Source organism: Equus asinus, chromosome 14, assembly GCF_041296235.1.
Source record: "Equus asinus isolate D_3611 breed Donkey chromosome 14, EquAss-T2T_v2, whole genome shotgun sequence".
In the NCBI taxonomy this organism is placed as follows: Eukaryota; Metazoa; Chordata; class Mammalia; order Perissodactyla; family Equidae; genus Equus; species Equus asinus.
In genome coordinates this window covers 15,624,552-15,649,026 of record NC_091803.1, presented here as the reverse complement: position 1 = coordinate 15,649,026, position 24,475 = coordinate 15,624,552, and the positions used below count along the sequence as shown (strand labels likewise).

General features: G+C 49.6%; 1 protein-coding gene across 7 annotated transcripts in view; it reads right to left on the bottom strand.

The window, feature by feature from the left end:
• Positions 1-24,475, bottom strand: part of CUX1 (cut like homeobox 1) — a 359,761-nt gene that overhangs the window by 267,348 nt on the left and 67,938 nt on the right. For all 7 annotated transcript variants that reach the window (XM_044746858.2, XM_044746859.2, XM_044746857.2 and 4 more), the window contains exon 2: positions 18,415-18,525. In XM_044746858.2, the coding sequence (XP_044602793.1) occupies positions 18,415-18,525 (111 nt within the window). The remainder of the gene's footprint in view (positions 1-18,414; positions 18,526-24,475) is intronic.

Sequence of the window (24,475 nt, the reverse complement as noted above, 5' to 3'; positions counted from 1 at the left end):
GCCGTGTCACTCCCAAGCGTGCACATCCTCAGCCTGGCCCTCCAGCCTCTCCAGCAGTGGCCTGAGCCTCTCCACCGTGTCACTCCCTCCTGCCACCTCCAGTGGACTGCTCACTCTGGGTGACAGGCCACGGCTCCTGCATCTCACCCAGACCCCTTCTCGGTGCTCCAAGCGTCCACTGGGCACTGGCCACTCCATTTCGTCACTTACTGTTCTTTAGGGAAACACTCTATTTCACACCCATCTTTAGCAGGGCCAGGAGCGCCCAGGGGAGCTCTGGGTACCCAGCGCCTCTGAGAGGGTCTGGCCTCCAGCAGACGGCACAGCACAGGTGTAGGAAAGGCTAATGCTAACCGAGGTGGGCCTCGGTCACTCAAGCACCGATTCTCAAGTCCACACTGGTCCTGCAGCCGTCATTCAGCGCTCCTCCGCCTCACTGCACGAACAATTCCCCCTCCTCCCTCCCCGGCCCGGGCGATGCTGTTTTCGCCTCTGCTCCTAGAGGACACAGCAAACCCAACTGTACTTTGGCCAGAAGTGACTTGAAACAAACCCAAAAGTTTACTTTGGAAAGGAGTTAATAATAAAAGTTGGAAGGCATCTTTGGGACGATAAACACCTCCTTTTTCCTTTCTTCCAGCTTCTGGCACAGTACCTTCCCCTGGTGGAAACACTTTCTGGGACACAACCACAAGGCTCATGATGACGGGGCCACCACCTCCAGGGAGGATGGAGCAGGGGGAGGAAACGTCACAGAAAGCCATCAGCTGTGTTTCTCGCCTACTCAAAGTTGCAATACCATTTCTGTAATCTACTTTTATCGTTCTTGGAAGGCTCAGGAGGGGCTCCGGTCTGAGAGCCAAGTTTTTAAAAGTCGGACAGATTCTTGGAACCCGGCACCTCATCAGGAAAAGTGAATAATACCCCCAAAGTTTCCAGAAATCAATGCAGAAATACAAGAGGCTCCTTTTGAACCCAATGGAAATTATCTGATAAGTGGAGAAGGTTGTCAGAGCAACACAGCAAAATACACATCTCTGAAAATGAAATAATATTATAATGAAATAACGTACTTTAAAAATATCAGATTAGTAATATCTTTAAAATAAACAAAAACATAAGAAAACCGTCATTTCTTTTAATCCCTAACTTGAGGAGGAGGAAGTCAGAGAGAGAGTTTCAAACTTCTACAGCCCAACTAGACTTTTTAGACCATAGTTTGAACATGTTAAATTCTGGATTTTTAAACATACCACTATCCTTGGGACAGTCACATGCATTCTTTCACAGAGACTGAGGAGGCCGCAGCCGTCCTGAGAACATATTAAGGTTCCCGAGGGGAGAAACGATTCCCCTTCTGATTGGCCACCATGATTTCGATGGGCTGAGATACGTATTTTATATCGAAAACATTATTAACCAGCTGATGGGGGCTGGGGAAACAGGAGGCAGGGATGACCGAATAAAGCAGACTCCTTCAGAAAACCCTAAGTGGTCCTTCTGGCTGTTTTACCATAAAAATCACTGTTAAAAATTTTACAGTAGAAAACAGAAATAACTTATTTTCATCGCATCAAAGTGGAGCTCGAAAAGCTTTCCTAACTTAGGGCTAGAAAACATAATGATTATTTTTAAATGTCTGGTTAAAAATCAGAAACTCTCAAAGGTAAGCCGCAAGTATGTAACTAACCCTGAACGTGTCCATTTCTGTTCAAGCAACAAATAGTGTTGTAAATGAACAAATAGATTCATCTTCACTCTATAACTAAAACAGTCAACTGCATTTAGGAAATTAGAAAATTACCAAAACAGAAATTTTTATTTTCTATGCAACATGAAACCTACTGAAAACAATACAGAAATTAGTATGATCTTAATATTAGAATCATTTTCCTCTGCTGGTTTAATGAAAATACAAAGAAAGAAAAACCATAATGTCTACCAAGAAAACCATGACAACTCATAATGTGGGAATATGGACTCAATATTGCTTAAGAAAAAGGCAAACAGCTAGCTCCAAATTATTTTTTAAAAAGCCAACTCATTACATTTTTTAAAAAGGAAAATGTTCACTTCAATATAAATACTAACAAAGGCTCTGTCTCTTTTTTTAAAGATCCTCAGAATCCCTGGAATAATGCCTGCCAACTAAAACACCTACTATGAATTTAGTAATGGGTTATGCAAACATAAATTACAAGGCCAGACATTTTAAAAGGAAAAAAAAGGTGATTTATTGACGTGCTGGAGACTGGGCAGGATGGAAGCACTATTTCAATTTTCCATATATTCCTCAACACTGCAGATGTGTTAATGCACAAAGAATTTTAAAATAAAAATTACTCTCGACTCTGCTGGTTCTAATACATCAGTTCATTTACTTTAAAAGGGTTACCACAGAACTCATTTGCCACACTTGTAATCAAGAAAATTAATACAGTCAAACATTTTTATCTAGTTTCAAGTACAAATGGATGTGAAAGAAAGAGAAAAAAAAGAAATACAAATATTTCCCTTATCCCATAGCAGCAAAAAAGAGTTAAAGCACAAGTCCCCTTCTTCCCTTTATTAGCCCAACCTGCCCTGATCATATTTTTTACTTTAATTTCTTCATCCCTATTCACAGGTCATTTTCCCCCCCTCATATCACTGCTGGAACTAGCATTTTTTCTTTACTGTGGCAAAGTAATCATTTAAATATATACGAAATATTTTTCATGGGCTATTTATATGTAAACAAAATAAATAAAAATATCCTGGTCTTCGGCTTTTAATTAAAGGAAACAAAAGCTATCACCCTTCTCTGAATAGGTCATGGGAACTCCATCGGGCTGATGAAAATCTCTGAACACACACCAACGGAAAAGGAATCTTCATTTTTCTTCAGTTTGCCAGTGGGTGACAGCTTCACAAATGGTCATTTTCAAAAGCACATGTGGCTGTGACTGAACAAGCCTATCTCAAAATAAGCTTGAAAACACGCTACTAATAAAGAACACACATTTTAAAATGCAAAGTACAAAAGAACACCTCTGGATCCGGGCACTGTGCACTCCTCCCCAGAGAAGGCTAATTTGTGTACACACACACACACACACACACACACACACACACACACACACGTGCTCACGCATACGATATGGGTTCCTGGCACTTTGATTATGTGAACACACCTGACCCCAGGGAAATAGGCTGAGACCAGCCCCATATTTCAGACAAACCAAACAGCCAATAGACAGTAATGGCTTTAAGCTACTGATGACCTGGGCCAAAAATGAAGAGCCACTTAATCTTCTGAAGGAAACTGTCAATGTGAGGAGGCCCACGGCCGACCTTTCCCCCGATCTTAATCACAGCCACCTATGATAACAGACTGGGGTTTATTTTTATGCCTGGCTCCAGACTACAATGATCAATCCTTCAATTTTGGCTATTTCGTATCCACACAATGAACTAGAGAGTGTGTAGTTTTCATGGATCCCTTGAGTCACACATGGAATGAAATTCGCCTAAGAATAAGAGCTAAAGTAATTCCATCAAAACTCTAAACACTTTATAAAGTCTATCCACATTAATCTACACATCCAGTGAAATTCCAATAAAAATCCCAACAGAACTTAAAAATGGAACTGAACAAATGATTCTAAAAGTCACACGCAGGCACGGTCTGGGGAACTGCGTAGAGCGATGAGATGGGCTCTTCCCCTACTGGGCATCAAGACTTGGTAACAATACGGAAATAATTACGGTAATGATACAGTAATCATCATGAAAACAGTGTGGGGTTGGCGCCAGAATAAACAAGCAGGCAATGGGGACAGACCAGGAGCCTCAAGCCGGGCACAGGACCTGACAGAGGCACTGAAGCTAACTCGCCAGGGGAAGGCAACTCCACAGTAAGCGGTTCTGGGACGAGGAGCCCTTAATGGACAAGATAAATGCGAGGCCCACCCAGCGCCATCCACACAAATGCATTACAGCCCCAACATGAAAAGCAAGACCAAAAACTGTTGGAAGAAAACATGGGATGCTATCTTTATGACAGCAGCTAGGGAAGATTTCTCAAACAAGATACCAAGAAACGTAAACTTCACAACAAAAACCGGAAAACATTCACCTACATTAAAATTAACATCTTCCATGTGGGGGATGGCCCCGTGGCCGAGTGATTAAGTCCACGTGTTCCACTCCGACAGCCTGGGGTTTTGCCGGTTCGGATCCTGGGTACAGACCAAGCACCGCTCATCAGGCCATGCTGAGGTGGCATTCCACACAGCACAACCAGAGGGACCTACAACTAGAATATACAACTATGTACTGTGGGGCTTTGGGGAGAAGAAGAAGGAAAAAAAAAAAGAAGAAGATTGGCAACAGATGTTAACTTAGGGCCAATCTTAAAAAAAAATCTTCCATGTGACAAATGACACCATAAACATAGTGACAAGACACGGCCTGGGAGGGGATATCAGCAATGTACACATGCAACAAAAGATCCAGTGCCAGCCCCAGTGGCCCAGTGGTTAAATTCAGAAGGCTCTGCTTAGGCACCTGGGTTCAATTCCCAAGCATGGACCTACACGACTTGTCTGTCAGCGGCCATGCTGCGGCAGCAGCTCACATACAGAAAGTGCAAGACTGGCACTTAGCTTAGGGTAAATCTTCCTAGGGGGGAAAAAAAAAGATCCAGATTCAGAATATTAACATTTCTACCAGTCGGTAAGAAAACAGCACACAGCCCAACAGGAAAATGGGCAAAGCATATGAGCTATTAAAGACACACAAGATGAACCTGGATAGGCCAGTCATTGCACAAAAGGATGTTCACCCACATCAGAAATAAGGAAATACAACAAAAATCAGCCAGGACATGATGGGAATGGGGCTTGTCCGTGGGGGTGACAGCATCCCAGAACCCCGGAGAGCAAGTCACCGGCAACACCTACCTGGTCAAGCTGCGACCAGGGCTGTACTTCTGGGTGTCCACCCCAAGAAACCCCTGAACCCACTCCCCAGGACGCGAATAATAGTAAAGAAAGGGGGCCAACAATGACCCCAAGCCCGCTTGCCATCTCAGTAGGGCAAGCGGTGTATCTTCTGTGGCTGACGCACACGGGAATCCTGGGTCACGGCTTAAACAAATAAACCAGAGGCATCCCCTGCACACACAGCTCCATCTCTACAAGGTGACGCTGGGTGAAACAGGCAAGGTGTCGAAGGACACATACACAGAGAGCAAGACACCACGTGCGTAATGACATCTGTGTAAATTATAAAATACAGGTGTCCATAAAGCAACATCTATTGTCTATGAATGCATCAACATTGCTGTGAACGCAAAAAGCACATGGAAATGAAACACCAGTTTCAGGATGGGGTTTAGGCTTGAGGAAGGAGCGAGGGAGAAGGCATGGAAGGAGGATTTTAGCTGTTTATGTAACGTTTTATTTCTATTTCAAAAAAAGAGACATCAGAAGCAAATGGGCAAAACGTTAACATCTACCCAATCTTTGCGAAGACGCAGAAACGTCGGTTTTGTTTTCTATACTTTTCAGGATGCCAGAAATATTTCACACAAAAAACAGCAATTAAACCCAGTTGCACAGCTTCACATCTAAAAGCACCAAGTTACCGCGGGTAGAACCCCGGGCGAGGCCCGAGAGTGGGGTTCAGGGAGGCCCAGGTGGCTGTCCCTTCTGGGTCTTTCCACCTGAGCAGCCTCCCCCCGGGACTAGGAGTTCTTGGAAGAAACGTGTGCCAGGGTCTGTTTGAGGCAAAACTTTTTTAGGGTTGAAACGTATCCCGTACCTTCCAAAGGAACGCTCTCTGGCACAGCGTTGATGGCAGAGCGGGAGGTGTCGGGGCTGACAGAGGCCCCCCCCAAGGCTGGAGTCCCCGGGGAAGACCTGAACTGTCGCCCACTGTCCACGCTCAGACACCTGATCGCAGACGCTCTCTGCAGCCGGCCCTCTTTAAAGAGCCCCAAGCGCAGTCAGGAAACGGATGAACAAACACGGGGTCAAACTGGAGCCCCAAGAGGCCCCCTGAACTGAATTGGTGACCTTTCAAATGTAAAGCAGGGGACCAACCACCAAGAGGGGTCCTGCAACTGGAAGCTGCCTCAGGATGCCAGTCACCCGCTTGAGAAGTAGTCCAACTTCTGTTCTCTCCCCTAAGCGCACGGAAAGGCCATCTGCTGGGGAGGCGGGGCCGGAATTGCGGGCTGGGCCCCTGGGGGCAGGAGAGGCGGCTCTGGGGACCCATGGCACACAGCAGGGGGCTCAGTGTGCCTGGACGGCGGCCGCTAGGGCTCGGGATGTGCTCCCCAAGGACCCGCTCTGGCCCAGACCTGCAGCCAGGTGGCCTGGACTCGAAACATCCAGCCAGCTTCACCACTTATTACCTGTGACTTCCCTGGGGGACCTCCTCCTCCTCTCTGGGCCTCAGTTTCCCTTTCTTTGAAACGGAGATGAATACTGTACCTATTTCCTAGGCATCCTGTGAGTCTTAAATCAGCCAGTACGTGTAAAATGTTGGAACCGTGCTTGGCACGCAGTCAGCTGTTGTTTTCAGCTGCCCCTGCTGTGTCTCTGCGGTGACCAGGGCCCTAGCAGAGGCCCTGTCACGTGCCCAAACACAAAGGGATCACCGTGACTCCTGCCGCATGCAAGTGAGTTCTGAAGAGAAAAACCCCAAGAGGTATAGTAGGTGAGCCCTCCTAGAGAGAAAGGGCAGCACCTCAGTCCTGGGCCTGTGGGGAAGATGAACAGGGGTGCGGAGGGGGAGGGGCCAGGCGCCAGGGCCCTCGGCGCTGGGCCACACGGCATGGCGCCCTCACCTTCTGTCTCAAACCAAACAGAGGTCCCTGGCTTGTGCTGAGATCTCCAGTTCAGCCAGCAGCAGAGCCAGAATGAGGATCCAGGCGTCCTGATTCCCAATAAAATGCTCCTTTAACTCTATCAACTGTACCATAACGTCCTCCCATTCAAACCCTGGGCCAGAAACAAAATTATCAGACTCTGCACCGCAGGCTGGTAATGCTCCTTGTAAACCGGCTTTTTATGCAACTCTCATTGGCAAGTTAAAACCAAGAGCCGCCGTTGGTCAGTAACCAAAGTCAAAGGATTAGGCCCACTCGCCCCCAGCTGCAGGAGCTGGCATCCGATTGTCTGTTTCTTGACTGATGGAATGGGAGATTTTCTTGCACTTCGGTTGATAACAAGTTAACCAGCATTCTCAAGGGAATCTCAGATCTTATCCTAACTCTCGTCCCTGGGCATATTCCCACAAAACCACTCCCCAATATACAAAACCCTTTAATGAGCGTGGCACTTCAAAGCAATACTTAAAATCATGTTTTTTTTTTGATGAGGAAGATCGCCCCGACTAACATCTGTGCCAATCTTCTTCTACATTTTTTAATGTGGGATGCTGCCACAGCATGGCCTGATGAGCGGCGTGTAGGTCTGCACCTGGGATCTGAACCTGTGAACCCCAGGCCGCTGAAGTGGAGCACGCAAACCCAAGCACTATGCCACTGGGCCGGCCCCCCCCCCTTTTTTTTCCTAACTAATAGAAGAGAAACTGCTCACAATTAAGTGACTAAAAGCTGACTTCTAGAAGCTAAAAGGAGACAGTCTTGCACAGTGGTTATGGCCGGGTGCTCAGGAGTCTGTCTGCCTGGTAGGCAGGTGGCTGACACCCTGCAAAGTGGCAATAATGACACTCACCTCCCAGGATGACTGCGAGGGCCAGTGAAATGTTTGAATGCACTTAGCATAATGCTTGGTTCTTAGTAAGTACTTTCAATAAATACCAATAAATAACAGTTCACCACAATTTCAACCAAATTTTATGGCTTTCACCTTTAGCCATTACATCTCACAAACTGTTCACAACAAGGGTATTTATTGAGAAGAAGCTGCGTGCTTCTTTTTATACCCAAGTTGTTATTACATCCTACACAGAATGACCTTCTCCATTCAAAATGCCTTTCAGCTGAGGTTATTGACCAGAAAGACAAGTTATGGCTATTCTCAAAGAACAGCTTCCAAAGAGAGAGTCCAGCAGCAAATATTTCCATTCTCCGAACAGTGAAGCTAACGCAAAAGGGGAGAAAATGACCTTCTAGACACATGTGGAAGGAGTACATTTTTATTTGACTGAATCTATTCAGGTCTGCAGTAGAAACCAGGTCTATAGTTTTTAGACCTATAGGTCCACTCTATACTTTAAGAGTATTTTTTTAAACTTTAGTGTTCATTTATAGCTTTAACATCTACTCATGAACAAATTTCTCCTTTCAAAAGATTAGATTTTAATAACATACACATGATGCGCCATTTATCGAGCATCTACTATTTGCCAACATTACTCTGGACATCCTACAACACTTTGACTCAGAGGAACTCTGAGTTCGTTGTCATCACTCCCATTTTGGGATGAGAAAATGGAGGCTCAGAGAGGGTACACAACTCAGCCTGGTCTCGACTAAACTTCCATGCCACATGAAGCTAATTACAGTCTTTTCCTTTCGACAGTTATTAAACTCTCAGATAATTTGTCTGTTATACTTAAAATAGCCCTTTAAAAACTGCTAGACACATGAAGGAAGCGACATACAGGCTCAGGAAGGAAGGGAATGCCGGCCTGTCGGCGTCCAGCCAGTGAGTCTGGACAGAAGGAAAGTGTGGCCCGCGGCTCCTCAGACGCCACCCTGCTGCCCGTCAGGGCTCCACACACATTCTGACTGCTTCCTGTGTCACGAACACAGAAACTGAGACATTAACTCTTCATGGATTACCTAAGAATTCACTTTTCTGGGCCGAAGGTGATCGAACAAAATAAGGTCTCCTTCCAACTGCAATGTTCCTTGATCGAACTTCCTAACGTCCAAATTAAACAGCATCTCTGGTCTGAGAAAGAGGAGGGACTGAGTCTGATGCCTCAAAGGAAACGGGTGGTAAGAGCCAACACAGATTAGCAGCCCTTCGGCTCAAAGAAATGTCAGGACCCCCACTGCTGACACCCTGCCCGAATTCGTCAATGCGGGAGGGTGGGGGGTGGTACAGAGGGGCATTTTCCATTTTTTGATTCAAAAAACTTCCCTCATTTCCCGAAGGACCTTCGCCATCCACACTCCCTCCCTGCCATATTGTCCCGCTCTAGTTCTTAGCACCTCCTGAAGTTATCCTGTGGTCATTTGTTCACTTGTCCCTGCACTCAGAACTGTTCCCCAGCCCACCGACCCCAGGTGACACTAACCACAACCCTGCTCAGAACAGGCCTAACACGTTCTCTTTCACAGCTGATTCGTGAACTTCGTTCCCGCTTCCCTGTTCTTTGGCCATTGAACAAAGCTTGTGCGGTTGAACGCTCAGCTTCAGCTTCGCTTCAGATCCGTGACACTGAACAGCAGAGAAGCCTACGAGGAAGGGAAGGATTGTGGGTGTGAGGCCCACCCATGGGCCCCTCGGAGTGTGGGTGGGAGGCCCAGTAGAGTGAGGGGAGGCTGGGAGCACAACTACGTGTAGAAGGAAGGAAGAGAGGAAAGAACACAGGAAGAAGTACTTACTGAGCACCTACTCTATGCTCGGCACACCTGAATCCATCTCCCCAGCAGCCGCCGGGACACCATCAGCTCCTCTTATATAGATGAGGCCCGACTCTCAGAATGCTTAGTGACCTTGGTGAAGGTCACTCGGGCTGAACATCCATGTCACCACTCACCAGCTATCCACTCCACTCCTGGCCCAGGACTGGACATTAACCTTCCAGGAATCTCACACACTTCTGACTGTGACCCTTGAAGGAGGCAGATGAAGGAACTGAGGTTAAGTTTCTGTCCCAATGCTACTGAAGTCACAAGGCTACCGAGCACTGGAGCTAGGCCTGGATTCTTGCTCAATGTGCCCAAGCCCGAGTGAACTCCTCTGCTCCATAGGCCTCCCCGGTGCCTTCAGAGCATGCTACAGAGTTTTTCTAGAACGTGGTGGAATACCACAGCCACCAGCCACTTACTGACTTGGGGCTGAATTAGGTTTGAGGTGCATTATATCACAGGTTTTCTCTCCTAGGAACCCAAAAGGAACAAGAAATAACCTCTTGGGCTGACAAATTGGCTTAAAGAGTTTAATTGGTAACAGTTAAAAGTTCACTTTTAATTTTTAAACTTTTTCTAGTTAAAGTCTTATTATACCTTAACGGTGGGTGATTCCAGAATGACTGAACACCCTGTGGGCTTTACAATTTTGCCAAACACTACAGTGGCCTTTTTAAAACTGAGTTACTCCTGCAAAAATGAAAAGTCACGAGCTGCTTTTACAAGGGAGAGTTCTTCAGAGTATCAGAGAGAACGAATAGAACACCTAAGAAGGATTTCCCACAGCCCCGCAAAGAGAGGCGTTTAAAAACAACTAACAGTTTAACTGAGATATAATTCACATCCCATAAAGCTTACCCTTTTAAAGTGTACAATTCAGTAGCATTTGGCTTATTCACAAAGTCGTGCAGCCATCACCACTATCTAATTCCAGAACATTTTCATCATCCCAAAGAGAAACCCTATGAGCATCAGGAATCACTCCGCAGCCCTGGCAACCACTAATCTACCACCGGTCTCCACAGAGCTGCCTTTTCTGAACACTTCATATGAATGGAACCACGTGGCATTCTGTGTCTAGCTTCTTCCACTTAGCATAATGTTTTCAAAGTTCCTCCATGTTGTAGCGTGTGTCAGTCTTATATTCCTTTTTATGGCTGAATAATATTCCATTGTATGGATGTACCACATTTTGTTTATTGATTCATCCATTGACGGACATCCGGGTTGCTTCCACTTCTTGCCATGTTGAATAATCGTGCTATGAACGTTTACGTCCAAGTTTTTGTGTGGACATGTTTTCAATTCTTTTGGAGACATACCTAGGAGTAAAAATGCTGGGTCCCAGGGTCACTTTATGTTTAACATTTTAAGGAACTGCCAAAGAAAGACATTTCTCGAATTCTTTTTTTTTTCTAATTCTGTACAAAAAATAAATTGAAGCATCAAATAAAACTTTATCATCTACCTGTTTGAGATAGGAATCTCACCGAGTAACATAACTGACCCCTTTTTTAAATCTCTGTTGTGTAAAGAATGCTCTAAATATGACAGGACCTTTCACACTCCAGTCCCCATCGAGTGCCCACGGTACTCAAGGTGCATGGCTAAATCGAACACGGCGGAGGCCCAGCTTCGGCTCGAAGGCCCTCAGCCTTCAGAAGCAGGACAGAGTGACCGGCCCAGAGCTGCGGATTCGGCAGACTCCCGGACCCCCAGGACGGGCAGTCTGCTGGGTGGTGGGGTGTTCGTGTTCCTGGCTGGTGTCCACCCTGCACCCTCTGATCTTCCAGGTCTTGCAGATCTCCTTCCCATCACTGCCCTCCCTGAAAGGCTCATGTCCCTAGGGCCATGTCTGGTCTGCCTCCTCTTTCAAAGTCACAATTAGTCAAATCAGTGCTGTGGTCTTCAATTAACTCACACACATGTCCAACGAGATACAAGGAAAATTACGCTGGTGTGGCTCGTCATTTGGATCCTTACGAGGACGGAAGGAAAAACAAAAGCTGAGTGGTAAACTGAAGAGCCATGCAGGTCTCGCAGCCTGTCAGTTTGCAGAAAACGAGAGAAGAACTGAGAGCTGGGTCACTACGCGACACACAACCGTGTCCGGTTGGAGCTAATCATGTCTGAACACTGTTTCAGTTTAAAAAGCACAGGGAGTCATAGGTGAGCTCATTTAATCCCCATGCCAATTCCACGAGGCGAATGCTCATCCTCACCTTCGTCACCCGACTCTCCTGGGCCCCCGGCAGCACCATGCAGGGCGAAGACGCCCCCACCCAGGCTTCTCACCGAGCCCCAGCCGCGCTGTCTCAAGGCAGCCCGTGCGGGACGTGTCCATCTGAGTCGCAACTTTATTTTTAAGTGACTCTCTTTTTCCAGGCTGAGTCACTGCCTGCAGTGTCTATATAAAGCTGTAGAGGCAGTGACTAAATGCATTTGGGCCCGGGCCACAACTATATATTACTCCCCCTCCCCCAGCCTGCTGACTCCTTTTCTCACAGGGAGTGAAAAAGGAGTCACAAAGTTTGCAGTGCCTTCTCATCCTGTTGGCTCCCTCACCTCTGCAAAAGGGGAAGAGGTGACTGACATGTGAAGGAGCTGGCGCTGGGGCGCTGATTTCATCTCAGGAGGAGCCCGTCCTGATCAATAAGTGGCTTTCCTGCAGAGGATGCCCGCCCCTGCCCCCACCTGCCCAAGTTGGGAAGGAACCCACGAATCTAGCTCAACGAGGGCACAGGATTTCTCTCCAAGCCGTATCTCAAGATGACGCCTGATTTTTTCTAACAGTTTCCCAAGAGTGTAAAAATCAGAGAAACCCTCCAGCCTGAGACAGAAAGGGCAAATTAAGATTCTGGCCCTCAGGAAATGAACACCACTGAACAGGCCGTTATGTCAGCAGCAAAGAGAATGTTCCCCGTCACAGACCGGGCACGCTGATCAGGAAGCGGGGCCGTGAGGCTGGGGCTGGCGTCAGGTCCAGGGCCACCTTCCCCGGTGGGGACAGTGAGTGAGGAAGGGGTGGCCAGTCCCGGCGCTGACCCCAGGGAGCTGTGCCCCAAACGGTCAGGGCCAGGGCGGAACTCTGCTGCTGACAACAGGAGCGAGAGATGGTGACATGGGAAAGAAGTCACATGCATTCAGGCAGGAACGATGCAGAAAACACAGACCCAGAATGGGAGCCTAGTGGACCAGGTGTCACAGGATTAATGCTGCAGAGAGCAAGAAACGTTCAGGGAAAAATACATCGGAGGACAAAGCGACCAGTGAGAGCTCCCAAACTGCTGCTCAGTTTTAAAGCTCACAGAAGAGACGTGGCCGCGTTTACAGAAAACGTAAACTGATCTGGCAAGTCTGACAGACTGACACCTAAGACACCTTCGGGGGTAGCAGCTGGACACACCGAAGGACAAAAATGAACGCCGAGGACAGTTTTACGATCGAATCGCTGCATCTCAGCACTGTGGTTCTCCGCTTCCCCCTATAAAGGATGCTTCTTCCCTTGCTGAAAAGAATTGGAACAAAAAACATCCTCTGTGCCCTTTCTGGAAGCAAGTCCAAGCCTGAAGACCTTTCTTCTGAGAGTCGAGCATCACATTCAGAGAGCACGGGCTGCCGAGCAGGGGCTGCGTGCCCCTGCAAACGTCTGCGGCCTGCACTGCACTCAGCCGCATCCGAGTCGCTCAGATGCTCGGCCTGCCGGGGAGGCAGCACAGGCCGGCGGGTAAGCCAGCCTCAACTCAGAGGCCGGACGCCTGGGTTCAAGTTCCGGCTGAACGGAGTAGCAGCTGTGACATCCTCAAGTCAAGCTCTGGTCCGAATGGAATAGCAAGAAAAAAGCAATTCCCAGGCAGAACCACAAAACCCTAACGTTTGTCCCTTTCTCGGTCCCCAGTGGGAAATAAGTGAGTTTTTGGGAGTGAGGAGGTGGTCCAGCACCCTGGACTGGTTCTGAGCAGTGCTCACATGCTTCCACGTCCCTGGTGACCCAATACGCAGTCGGCTTTATCAACACAGATGCCATCTGGGGCATCAAAGGTGACCCTGGCCTGCGCCTCGGATCTCAGATCAAAGCCACAGAGGAGCAAAAGGCAGCACTTCAGGCCCACAGTGCACGCAGTTCTACCACCTCCAGGCTTTGTGACACTGCCGCCAGCCTAGCCTTGCGCCTGACAGGCCTTGGGCAGAAGGAAAGTGTCGCCTAGCGCAGAGGTGCTGCCCCGGCTGCCAGCTTGTGAGGTCCCCACAACAGCAGGGGTGGCTCAGTTCTTTCACCTGTCTCCCACTCCCCAGCGTCCAGCCTGGAGGCTGGAGCATAGTGCCCAGTGGTCAGGGTCTTGGCGCCCATCTCTCACACAGCCCCTACCCCCCCCCCCCCAGTTCCATTTCCCCTCCCCCGGGTACACAGGAGAGAGGGTGAAGAAGGAGACACACCCTGTGCCCCCAGCACGGCACACGAGACTGCCAATGTGTGCCTTGGAGCTGTGTTCTAAGCCAGGAGCTCCTGGGTGAGTCTCAGGGAGTCCAGGAGAAACCGTACGCAAACGTGCATTTCTCAGGGGAGCAGGTCCTTAACATTCGCCAGTATTTCAAAGGTTGAGAATCAAGCTCAAGGAGCAGACCTGTTTACTTAGAAGGGCTACTGAGGCATACATGGCTTAGAACCTTACTACCATCCATATGAGAGTGTTTCTGGGGTAAGTCTGCATTCAGGAGGTGCCAGCTATACCATCCTAGCACTTAACATGCCACATCAGGATGTTCTACCTGCCTGGCAAGAAAGACAAGAAACGTTCTTTTTCTTTTTTGCTGAGGAAGATTCAGTCTGAGCCAACATCTGTGCCAGCCTTCCTCTATTTTATATATGGGTTGCCTCCACGGCATGGCAGACAAGTGGTGTAGGTCTGTGCCCAGGATTCAAACCCACGAACCCGGGCCGCTGAAGTGGAGCATGCTGAACTTAACCACTACACCACAGGGCCAGCCCCGGATAAGAAACTTTTTAAGAACAGGGACAGGATTTTATCCCCAGGGCTGTACCGTCTGGCACATGGAAGGTGTTCAAAAAATAGTTGTAAAATGATTAACTGTTATTACAAACCAACTTTTGGAACACTTTACGTTGAAACTACCCCTACTTGTTGTTTTTTTAAAGTTCCCAGGGCTTTGAGAAGCAGAAATCAACTGCATCTAATGTGTTCTGTAGTGTAAGTTCCAAGTTAAACCAGAAACAAATGTGGCCTGGACTCCAGGGGCCAGGCTGGTGTGGAGCCCTGCACACGCGCGTGCGCACACACGTGCAGCAGCCCTGTGAGCCAGGGCCGGTCATTACACTGCTTACAGGTGACAAAACTTGAGACTGTGGGGGGTTTATTAATTTGCCCAGGGACACAGGCAAGACACGTGGGAAGTGACAGAACCTAGAAACACCCCCACAGTCTTTGATGCTCAACTACTGATTACTAATTCAACAGGGAATGGACGTTCAGCTACAAAATTAAAATTAAAAACTGTTTTTCTTCGAAAGGGACTCTTTTTGAATCAAAACAATACATAAAACTTTTGTGGAGTAATGGCAATCTCCTTCAAATTAACTACAGTTTTGGGGTTAAAAAGACGTAAGCAGTAATATCAACGGACTATGAATATATTAATCTAATGACATAAACCGCCACTTAAACAAATTCATTCTAAACAAGGACTGCAAGGCTCTGCCTGCCTTGGAGCCCGTCTCCCCGGCACCATGGGTTGTCCCACGTGAAGGAGCCCACCTGGTGGAGCCGGGCCAGCCGCCAGCAGCCTTCCAGAGGCCTCCCGTCAGAGCCCACCTGTCCCCTGGACCTTGGGCTGGGCCATCTGGGAAAATACAAACTCCCTGTCGGGGGACAACCTTACCGACCGCTGACTTCTCCCTGGCACCTAATCCTGCACGTGAGATTTACCAGACATTCAACAGACACTGGGAGGACATTTTCCTCTTTCCCAGAACAAACAGGGACTTCAGCGTTTCCACGAGGGATCAACGCATTTGGTGCGACACCAGCAAGGACACCACTGGCCCTGCCTCTGCCTCGCTGGCCGCCCTGGGGAGGAGAGCCTGGTGCTCACTCAGCCAACTGCGTGAGGCACAGGGACCCTAGGGCGTGTCCACACGAGGAAGATGCCTTCCCTGCCAATAAGCCAATTTTTTTTTATCCCTGAGAACAAAGTTCTCAGCAATCTTCATTTTTCTACATCCAATTTTTAGAAGAGTTCCTTCGACAGTAAGTGCTAACCTGTCCTTGGTTGTTTAATAGTCAGTGGTACAGTCAGCAGAGACTGACATTGGAAAGACAGCGGGCTCCCCTGGACTGAAACCCCAAACAAAGTGACAATCCTATATCCCTTCTGGATCCTAGGCCCCACACTTGCCAGAGTCCCCATGTGCCACCAAGACCCCCCATGTACCCCTCCCTCTGTGTACCCCAGAGGACCTCGGCCGCAGCTACCCGCCTCCCCCTCCACTTTGGCTTTAAGTGGCTGCAAAATTTACAGAAGATTCTGGTTGGCGGAGTAAGTGGACCTGCTTTCTCTACCAGGTCCTGCCTCAGGGCTCCCACAGGGACCCCATGCTGATTTCAAGAATGGACCTGGGACAGGAAAACGCAGTGGGAGGAGCAGGGACAGAAGCCTGCACGCAAGACCACCTTCCATGCTTCCCCAAGGCTCACGCCGCAGCAAGATTCTCCTGACAGCAGGGGAAGCAGCCTGAGGGGCACCAGCCACGACCCACAGGCAGAGGCTGGGGCAGGCAGGACAGTGACCTTCCGTCCCTTCCAGGTGGGGCTCTGGGTCCTCTTTTCCACGGAAGACAATGTCTAAAAATGCACCCTGAAAAGAAATGCCCCCAATGGCATTTACCAACCGGGCTGCTTCCTCCCTAAGCCTCTTCTATTTACTGGGGTCAGGAGACAAAATGCAAAGTTTAAGGCTGGGTTTCCTCAAGGATTCCACACAAGCCGTGTGAACCGGTCCCCAGTTGCTGCAGAAGAAAGCCTGTTGAGATGTCAGTGGAAGGACCGGGCCCGGTTCGGTCCAATGAACATTTATTAACCGAGGGCTGGGACCCAGGCCCGTCCTCATTTGACACCTGCCAGGACCCTGGGACTCCAGCGGGACAGCCAGGAACCCAGGTCTCTGCCTCACCCTCTTCACTGGACTTGCTGTACGACAGATTCTATTTACTTATCGTCTGTCACCTCAGAAGCGTGACCTTGCTCTTTTTTAGATTTTCTATGGACACCCTTGGACATACGGTCACCAAGAGGAGGGCAGTAAGAACAAAGGACAGTGAGTGACGGCTAATTCCTAGAACAGTGCTCAGAGCGGATCGAGAGACAGATGTGACGGGGTCAGCCTGGGGAAATGGAGTCAAGGAGAGCACGGGAAACCTGCAGCTAGACCCTCCAGGAAGGTCTGCTCTGAAGCAGCCTGAGCGGAGGAAAACAAGCAGAAGGAGGGAGTCCTGTCGCTGGGTTGCTTTCTTTTCACAACAAGATGGAACGTGGAGAACAGCAGTTCCCTCCACAGCTGCACGAAGGCCAGCGAGCCCAGGCAGGAGCTACCCTGACCCACACTGTGGGTCTGACAGAACGTGGAAGATCCGTGTGTAACGGCAGGGTGGGGAGGAGATGGAAGAGCTGAGTCTAAAATCTAAAACCCTTCGGTGACTCTGCCCCGGGAGCCCTCTTTCTTTCCACTGGGCTGTGAAGTTTTCTCCAAAATATTTGTCCTGAATATACAGAGGGTTAAATATTTGTTTCCCACAACGATTCACGATGGCACTCCCTTAAACAGCAAACTCTTTTAGAACGCTTAAAATGAGCCCACTTTCAAAAATTCAATTCACACATCATTTTTCAGGAATATTATAAAAGTTAGAGGCATCCTCCCAGACGGCAGCTTTTCTTCCAGGCCCGTGCCTTTGTCATCCATGGAAGAATCTGGAGGCCTGGGAGCCAGAACCAAAGCTGTGTGCAGCTGCGATCCACTGACATCTGAGCGGAGGCTGTGGGCACAGTCCATGCAGGACAGCCATTGCGGGCCACCTGGCAGAAGCTCCCCTCAAAGCAATTCCTGCTCAACTGTCTGTAAAACTCTTTCTTTTTATTTCCTACGAAGCCTTTGATAGGGACTGAGGGAACAAGGGACCTAGAAAACAGACCAGGAGAATGTTGCCCCAGCCACTCTAAAACAGTGTCCTCCAAACACATACTTACAAGAAAAAGACAGGAGTGCATGAAGAGCACATTTCCAGCGCCCTTTAAAGCATATTTTAGGAAACACAGAGGCGTTTAAAAGGCCCTACCACACTAAATGTCTGTTCTACAAGAAGTATTGGCATATGGCTTCCTCAGATTTGGGCAGCTCTCAGGCACTCGCCTGCCCCAGCACCAGGGAAGGGGGCCCTCTGAGGCCCCTCCGTCCCGCTATGCCCTTTAAGACTCGAGGTGGCACGCTAACAGATGTGGCAGGGGCTAGAGGCGGGGGTGAGCTTGAAGACCTGGGCTGGCCACATACCTGGCTGCAGGCTTGCAGACCAGCTTGCTCAGTACCTGCACGTGGACGCCAGCTGGTGCTTGAATGCGTTCAGACAACCTATGAGTACCCGCGCTCCCCAGCCCTCGCAGAGGCACACAGGCTGCTGGAGCGGGCTAGGGACAACCGAAAGAAGGCGGCAGACTGACAGACATGAAATGCTTACAACACGTGTTCTGAATACACCAGAATAGTAAGAGCCCTTCAAAAAGCTTGTGACGGTCACGCCACCTCACCTCTGGAGTGTTCTTCTTGAACTCTCGGCTCTGCTCGATGAGCCGCTTTCTAGACTGCTCGCTTTCATCTTGCCGGTTTGCCAATACTGTTGCGGTGGCATCGAGTTCCCTCTGTCGAGAGAAAGAAAAAGGAAAGAGGAGATTATAATCGTACTTTGTACAGGGGAGAGCCTGTGTGCATCTGACCAGAACAGTGGAGAAGCCCCTGTGGGTCCGGGTTCAACTCATCGGCAGACGAGGGGCTGGGGCCGGCGGCAATGATGGGGTCCCTGTCCATCCCCCTATGCTGGTTCGAGAACACAAACTTGCTCGGCTTGACATGTTGTGTATGACACACACCTCACACAGACTGTTTATATCACGGAACACGCAGATCCGTTTTTCTTTGCTGAAACCAGAGTCAGGCCAGTGCCCAAGTGCCATCTCTCACTGGTGCCACTCGCTTCTGCTCCTAACCAGCGTCTCCCTTCGTCAGGTACCACACTCCAGCCTGGCTCTACTCTGGGCTTCTCAACGGTATGTTCTGTTTGTCTGTCCTTCTCCAGTGGGGGCTTGGAAGCTTCTATAGCAACACTTCATCTGCTTTCACACAACGGATACTTATTGTGGGTTTACTACAGGCCAGACATCGTGTCCAGGACCATTAAAACGAACCTGCCACTTGTTTAAGAGTGACCTTTGAAAGGCAAATTCCAAGAAGAATGATTTCCAATATCTCATAAACTTCGGAAACGAGGCCCCTGGAAATAGCAGGTGTCCTCACACGATTTTACAGGCACTAAAACTCTTGACAGCCACCAGGGGAGTGGGTCCCCTGTAAGAGCGGCACACAACAAAAGACCCTCAGAGCACAAGAGAACCTGGGCCTGGCCTCAGCAATCCCAGCAGGAGCTGCCACGAGGATCTGTTCCCAACAAGCCTGCAGCAGACGGGCCCGGAGGGGTGCCCTAGGCTGACAGCAGGAGCGCAAGGACACACTCTTGGAGCCAGCCGAAAGGCCTGTTTCCTTGCTGTTACTCTGCTCAGGATTAAAGATGGCTGCTCCACATGGCTTCTCAATGCCTGGACCACCCCCCGAGGCCCAGGAGAGCAAGGACCCAATCAAAGGCTGAACGGCGAGGAAAATCAAGGATGAAGATCCATCCACAGACATCCAGGAAGCACCTGTGTGCTTCTCCACCCACCCTCCACCCACCTCATGAAGTTCCACCTGCTTTCCTTTTTGGTGGAAATAACCAAAGTGGTCTGGAAGCCCTCCCGGTGGACACTTCATTCGTACCACTCCGGGGTGGCCCACTGCCAGACAAGATGACAGAGGGCTGGGACAAACATCCAGGGTGCTGTCAACTTGGAAATCGCTGATAGTTTTAAAAGGGGGGAGGGGGAGAAAAACTGGGGATGGAGGGAGATACCACCACACCACAATCTCCCCCTTAGCGTTTTTGGCATGACAGCAGATCTTGGGCAAACAAGCCCCAAAGAATACCGTGGGCTAGCATTCAAGAACAGATGTCAAAGCTACTGCAGAGAAGAGGGAAACACTGCACATTCTGATAGACCACATTTGAAACACATCCCAGGCGAGGGAAGGAGGAAAAAAGAGCAGCGAACCAATGTGGTGGCGCGGGCGAGGGAGAGGAGAGAGAGCAGTCGTAGATAAGCAGAAGGCTTCTCAGAAATATAAACAATCTGGGAAGGAGGAGGACTTAGACATCTATATTTAAGCAGCAGCAGAAGAAGTTATAAAAGGAGACTTCAAGATGGGGGAAAAAAGCCAATATTGAAATATGACAAAAAAAGTAAAGTTGATGTTTCGTTCCAATCACACACGGATGCAGAAAACTTCGAGAAAAACAAAGAGCACTGACTGCTTTCAATGAGGACGCTATTTCCCGGGAGGGGGTGTCACCCTGTGAGCATGTAGGGTGACTTCTGCGCCAGGCACTGGATGCTGGGGGTACACAGGTGGGGTCCCGGCCCCTGCCTTCCTATCTAGGAGAAAGAGCTTGGGGACAGCGGCGGGCGGGGCGCACATGATGGCAAAGAGCGCATGGTCCGTGGGACCCCTATTGCTGCTGGGTCCCCACATGTCCCTCTCTCTCTAAGGTCCGCCCCAGCCCAGCGCCGAGGAGCCCGACTGGGGAGGGCCGAGCCTGGAACAGGTCACTTGATGGAAGGGAGCAAACAGACCTTTATCACGGGCTGCAGGGCCAGCCTGCCTGAGGCAACTGGCTGCTGGCAGTCAGGGACCCTCCAGGGGCCCACCACACTCCCTTCCACACACATGCAGACATATGCGGTCCACACGAGAAACCAACAGGATCTCCAAATTTAATATGGTGCTGCCACCCGCCACCACAGAGACAGATGGGCACAGCCAGGAGGAGAGACCGAGCTGCTCCCGCCCCAGGTCACACTGAAGGCTCACAGTCTTTGACCAAGTCCCTTGAAAGAACACCACCAAATCCCTTTGAAGGACACCAAGGCTAAGACTGTGGGGACAATGCAAAGGGAAGCGACACTGTTAAACATTAAGCCAAATACTGTTTCATTATCTACCTAGCCTGCCTTTACTCAAAGTGTCAAATACAATGACACATTAATGGGGAATTTAATGTGTTTAGAGAAGGTTGCAGTGGGGGCCTAAAATACAGAACCCTCAGCCCCTGAGTCACTGGTCACATGTAAAAAGGAGCATGGAGAGTCCCCACACCTGAAAGGCAGTAAAAAGTCGCAAAGAGAAAAAATAACAAAAACAGACGGGAACCAACCTAAATGTCCAGCAATGGCGTGACGGCATGCTCACTCCAGGATTATTCTGCAATGGTTAAAGAAAGAATCTACGGTCCTACACGCACTATGTGAGATGCAATGATTTTCAAGATATATTTAAGCAAAAAAAAACAAAACAAAGTACAAAACAATGCTAGCATTGTTTAAAAGAGGATCTATACATACGCTTGCATAAGCTTTGTTTGGCTCTAGAAAGATACAGGAGACATTGGAAAATGTGTGGCTCTGAGGCACCCGGGAGGAGGGGACCTGCTCTTCAGTACACATCTTTAGACTATTTTGCCATGTGCATGTATTAGCTAACTGGAAACACTGCAATATATATATTAGTTTAAAAAATCCTACTAATGGTTATAGAAACATATTTACATAAGCTGTCTCATATATGAGTGTTCCTGGTCTGCACGTCCACCTGCCCAGAGGCAGAGGCCTGGAAGAGATGGGTGACCTCTTGACTCACTCTTGTGATTCAAAAAGTGAGGCAAGCGCGTCCTTTGTCAAAACAACAGCTGGTTCTTGCACAACGCACTGCACATGGGCCAGTCTCAGGGCTTATGGACGAGGAGGAGGCGGCCGGCCACAGAGAACACCACTCAGCCAGGCCAGCACTCTCCCAGACAAGGGCAGAGCGGCGCGTCCCCTCAGAACTATTTAAAACTGTTTTCCCACTGGAAACACCCCACGGCCTCAGAGGCGAGGGGATGGGAAGCTGGCAGGGCTGGCAGCAAACCAACGGGGTCTGAACACACGTGCGCTTCCCGCCAGGCTGAGAGGCCTGAAGACTGCTCAGGAAGGGTCTTGCCAGGACAGCCACCTGGATGCAGAAGCTGTGGGGTTTTCTCTCAAAGTGCTCATGGGACGACTGATGCCAGGAGGCGAGAGGTGTGGGGAAAACCTCCGGCTTTGGAACAAGCGGCTCCGTGCAACAGCCACACCTCCTCCCACAAACGGGCGTCCTGCAGAAGAGCTGTGGCTGGCTGCGCCCCGCTGTTCCTCACGGACGACAAGTTCCGGGATGCTCTGTGTCCATTTCTGACATACCTCAAAGGGCAAAGCTCTTAACATTTTAAATTACTCTCTGCCTGAATCCAGCCTCTCAGCCAAGTGTTAAAGATTTATTAAAACACAAAAAATAAAACGGGACCATGTAGCTGCTTATTTAAAAGAAATGGTGGGAAAAATATCTTCCCAAACAAAACAAGTCTTTTAAGGATGTCAGTGAGCAGTTTAGAACTGCTCCTCTTTAAGGTGTGTATTTCAGCTGTGTGTCTATTTCCCAGTGGGGGGCACCTGCAGGGCCACTGCCACTCCTGTGAAACTCTCTCCTTAAGGCCCCGGGCCAGGCCTGCTGGTGCTCTCGCACAGATGCACGGGGCCGCTGGGGCCTCACAACCCTGGGCTAGCAGAGAAAACACACCCGGGTCCACTGAAAGTGAAGGAATGTCTTTTTAGTGTCGCGAACTTTAATCCAGAGAGTTCGTTCATCTGATGTTTCTTCGGGGCTAATCTGTTACACTAATCAAACAGCAAATTCCACGTAAGAATTTAAAATGGCTTCATCAGTGACGTCAAAGAACACTTGTGCGAAAAGCGAAAGGCCAGCCACGTGCACCGGGAAGTCCTTGGGGCATTTTCTGTTTCGCTTCCAGCAACAGAATCATTTGGAGAAATGGAAGCTGCTCTGGCTAGAGAGGGGGAAGGGCCCAAGTCCACTTACCAGCCTCCTTCTGTCACCCCCACCCCTACGACCCCCTAAACAGAACATCTGAAGACCCTGCAGACAGTGGCCTCAGAGAACCCTGGCCTGGAATCCAGCCTCCACCCCTGCTGTAACCTGTGCAGCTTTGGTCAATGACATCCCCTCTCTGGAGACAGTGAAGATACTGCATGTCAACTGCATCACATAATAAATGCTCCATCAAAGAAAAGTTTTCTGTACTCTCATAGCCACGCGCTTGACCTCAGGCCTGAATTCATTCGGCCACCAGTACCCCCAACGAGGCTAGGGTCTCCAGGGAAGCAGATGAATAAGAAACTGACACTGACCCCCAAGTGCCCACAGCCCAGCCGAGGAAACTAGGCAGGCACGGAAGAGCGACAAGACAGAAGGGACTGGGCCAGTAGAATAAGAACAGAGGCAGATGTTAGAAAAGGGAGAAATACTGCCCGCAAGAGAGGTCGGGGTCCCCGTTCCTGTGAAAGACGCCCATCTCGGCTGGGGCCAGTGCCGGGGACGGGCTCACTGGGACCCGTGCAACCCGAGGGGCAGGTGCTGTCACAGACCAAGAACGGGGCTCACAGGAACCAGGAGCCTGGTGAGGCCCCCTGGGGTGGGAGTGGGGGTGGCGGGGACATGACAGGAAAGTGCCATCGGTGAGCAGAGGCCAGCACGGCTTGGGCATGGAGGTGGTAAAAGGCGCCTCCAAGAGGCAAGCTGGGGCCAACACAGAAATAACTGTGTTCGATTAGAAATGTAAAAGCCACGTCCCCAAACATGTGCCCAGACAGTGACCAAGACACCCACTGTAGGGGCACAGACAGGCATGCACACGTATAATGTGCTCACACACACACCTCCTCTCTGGAGAAAAGTGACGGGGTGGGGCTCTGGGGGGAGGGAGGTCCTTTCCCCTCTACCCTTTACAGCTTCTGAATTTTGAGCAGGTAAATGTAATGACTATTTCCAAAAAGTAAACACATCTTTCAAAATCTCACTTTGTCCCTATAATGAGACGTAGGCTCTGCAGGACTGACGAGGACCTGTGAATGCCCCCTTCCAGAAGGGTGCTCCTACGTGGCCCGGTGGGAAGTGCACCGTGCTGTTCCCGGGGCTGTGGACTGACGACTGGCTCCATTAAAGGCGAACCTTGCAGAATTCCCAAAGTAAACACCCGTGCTTTCATTCAGTTTGTGAGTTTAGCTAGAGACCCAAGTCTGACCCAGATTTCCCAAGGGGTTTTTTTCAGACACTTAATCCTTACCCATCACTTTCCCACTCATAAAACACAACAATCTGAATTATGGCTATGCTATTCTGTCACGTGATGTCCACCACATGGGCTGGCAGGAAGCACTGCCACCCAGGAAGCCCTGGTTTCCACGGAATTAGACAGACGTCCAACAGGGACAGTCAGGGGCAGCACACAAGTGGCAAAGATGGGACAGTTGGAGAGAGACCCGCCCTGCCCTGCTGTGCCCCAAACCCTGAGCTCCCATGCGCCCTGCAAGCCTCCCGGAGAAGCTCAAGAGAAGGCAAGGAGGGAAAAGC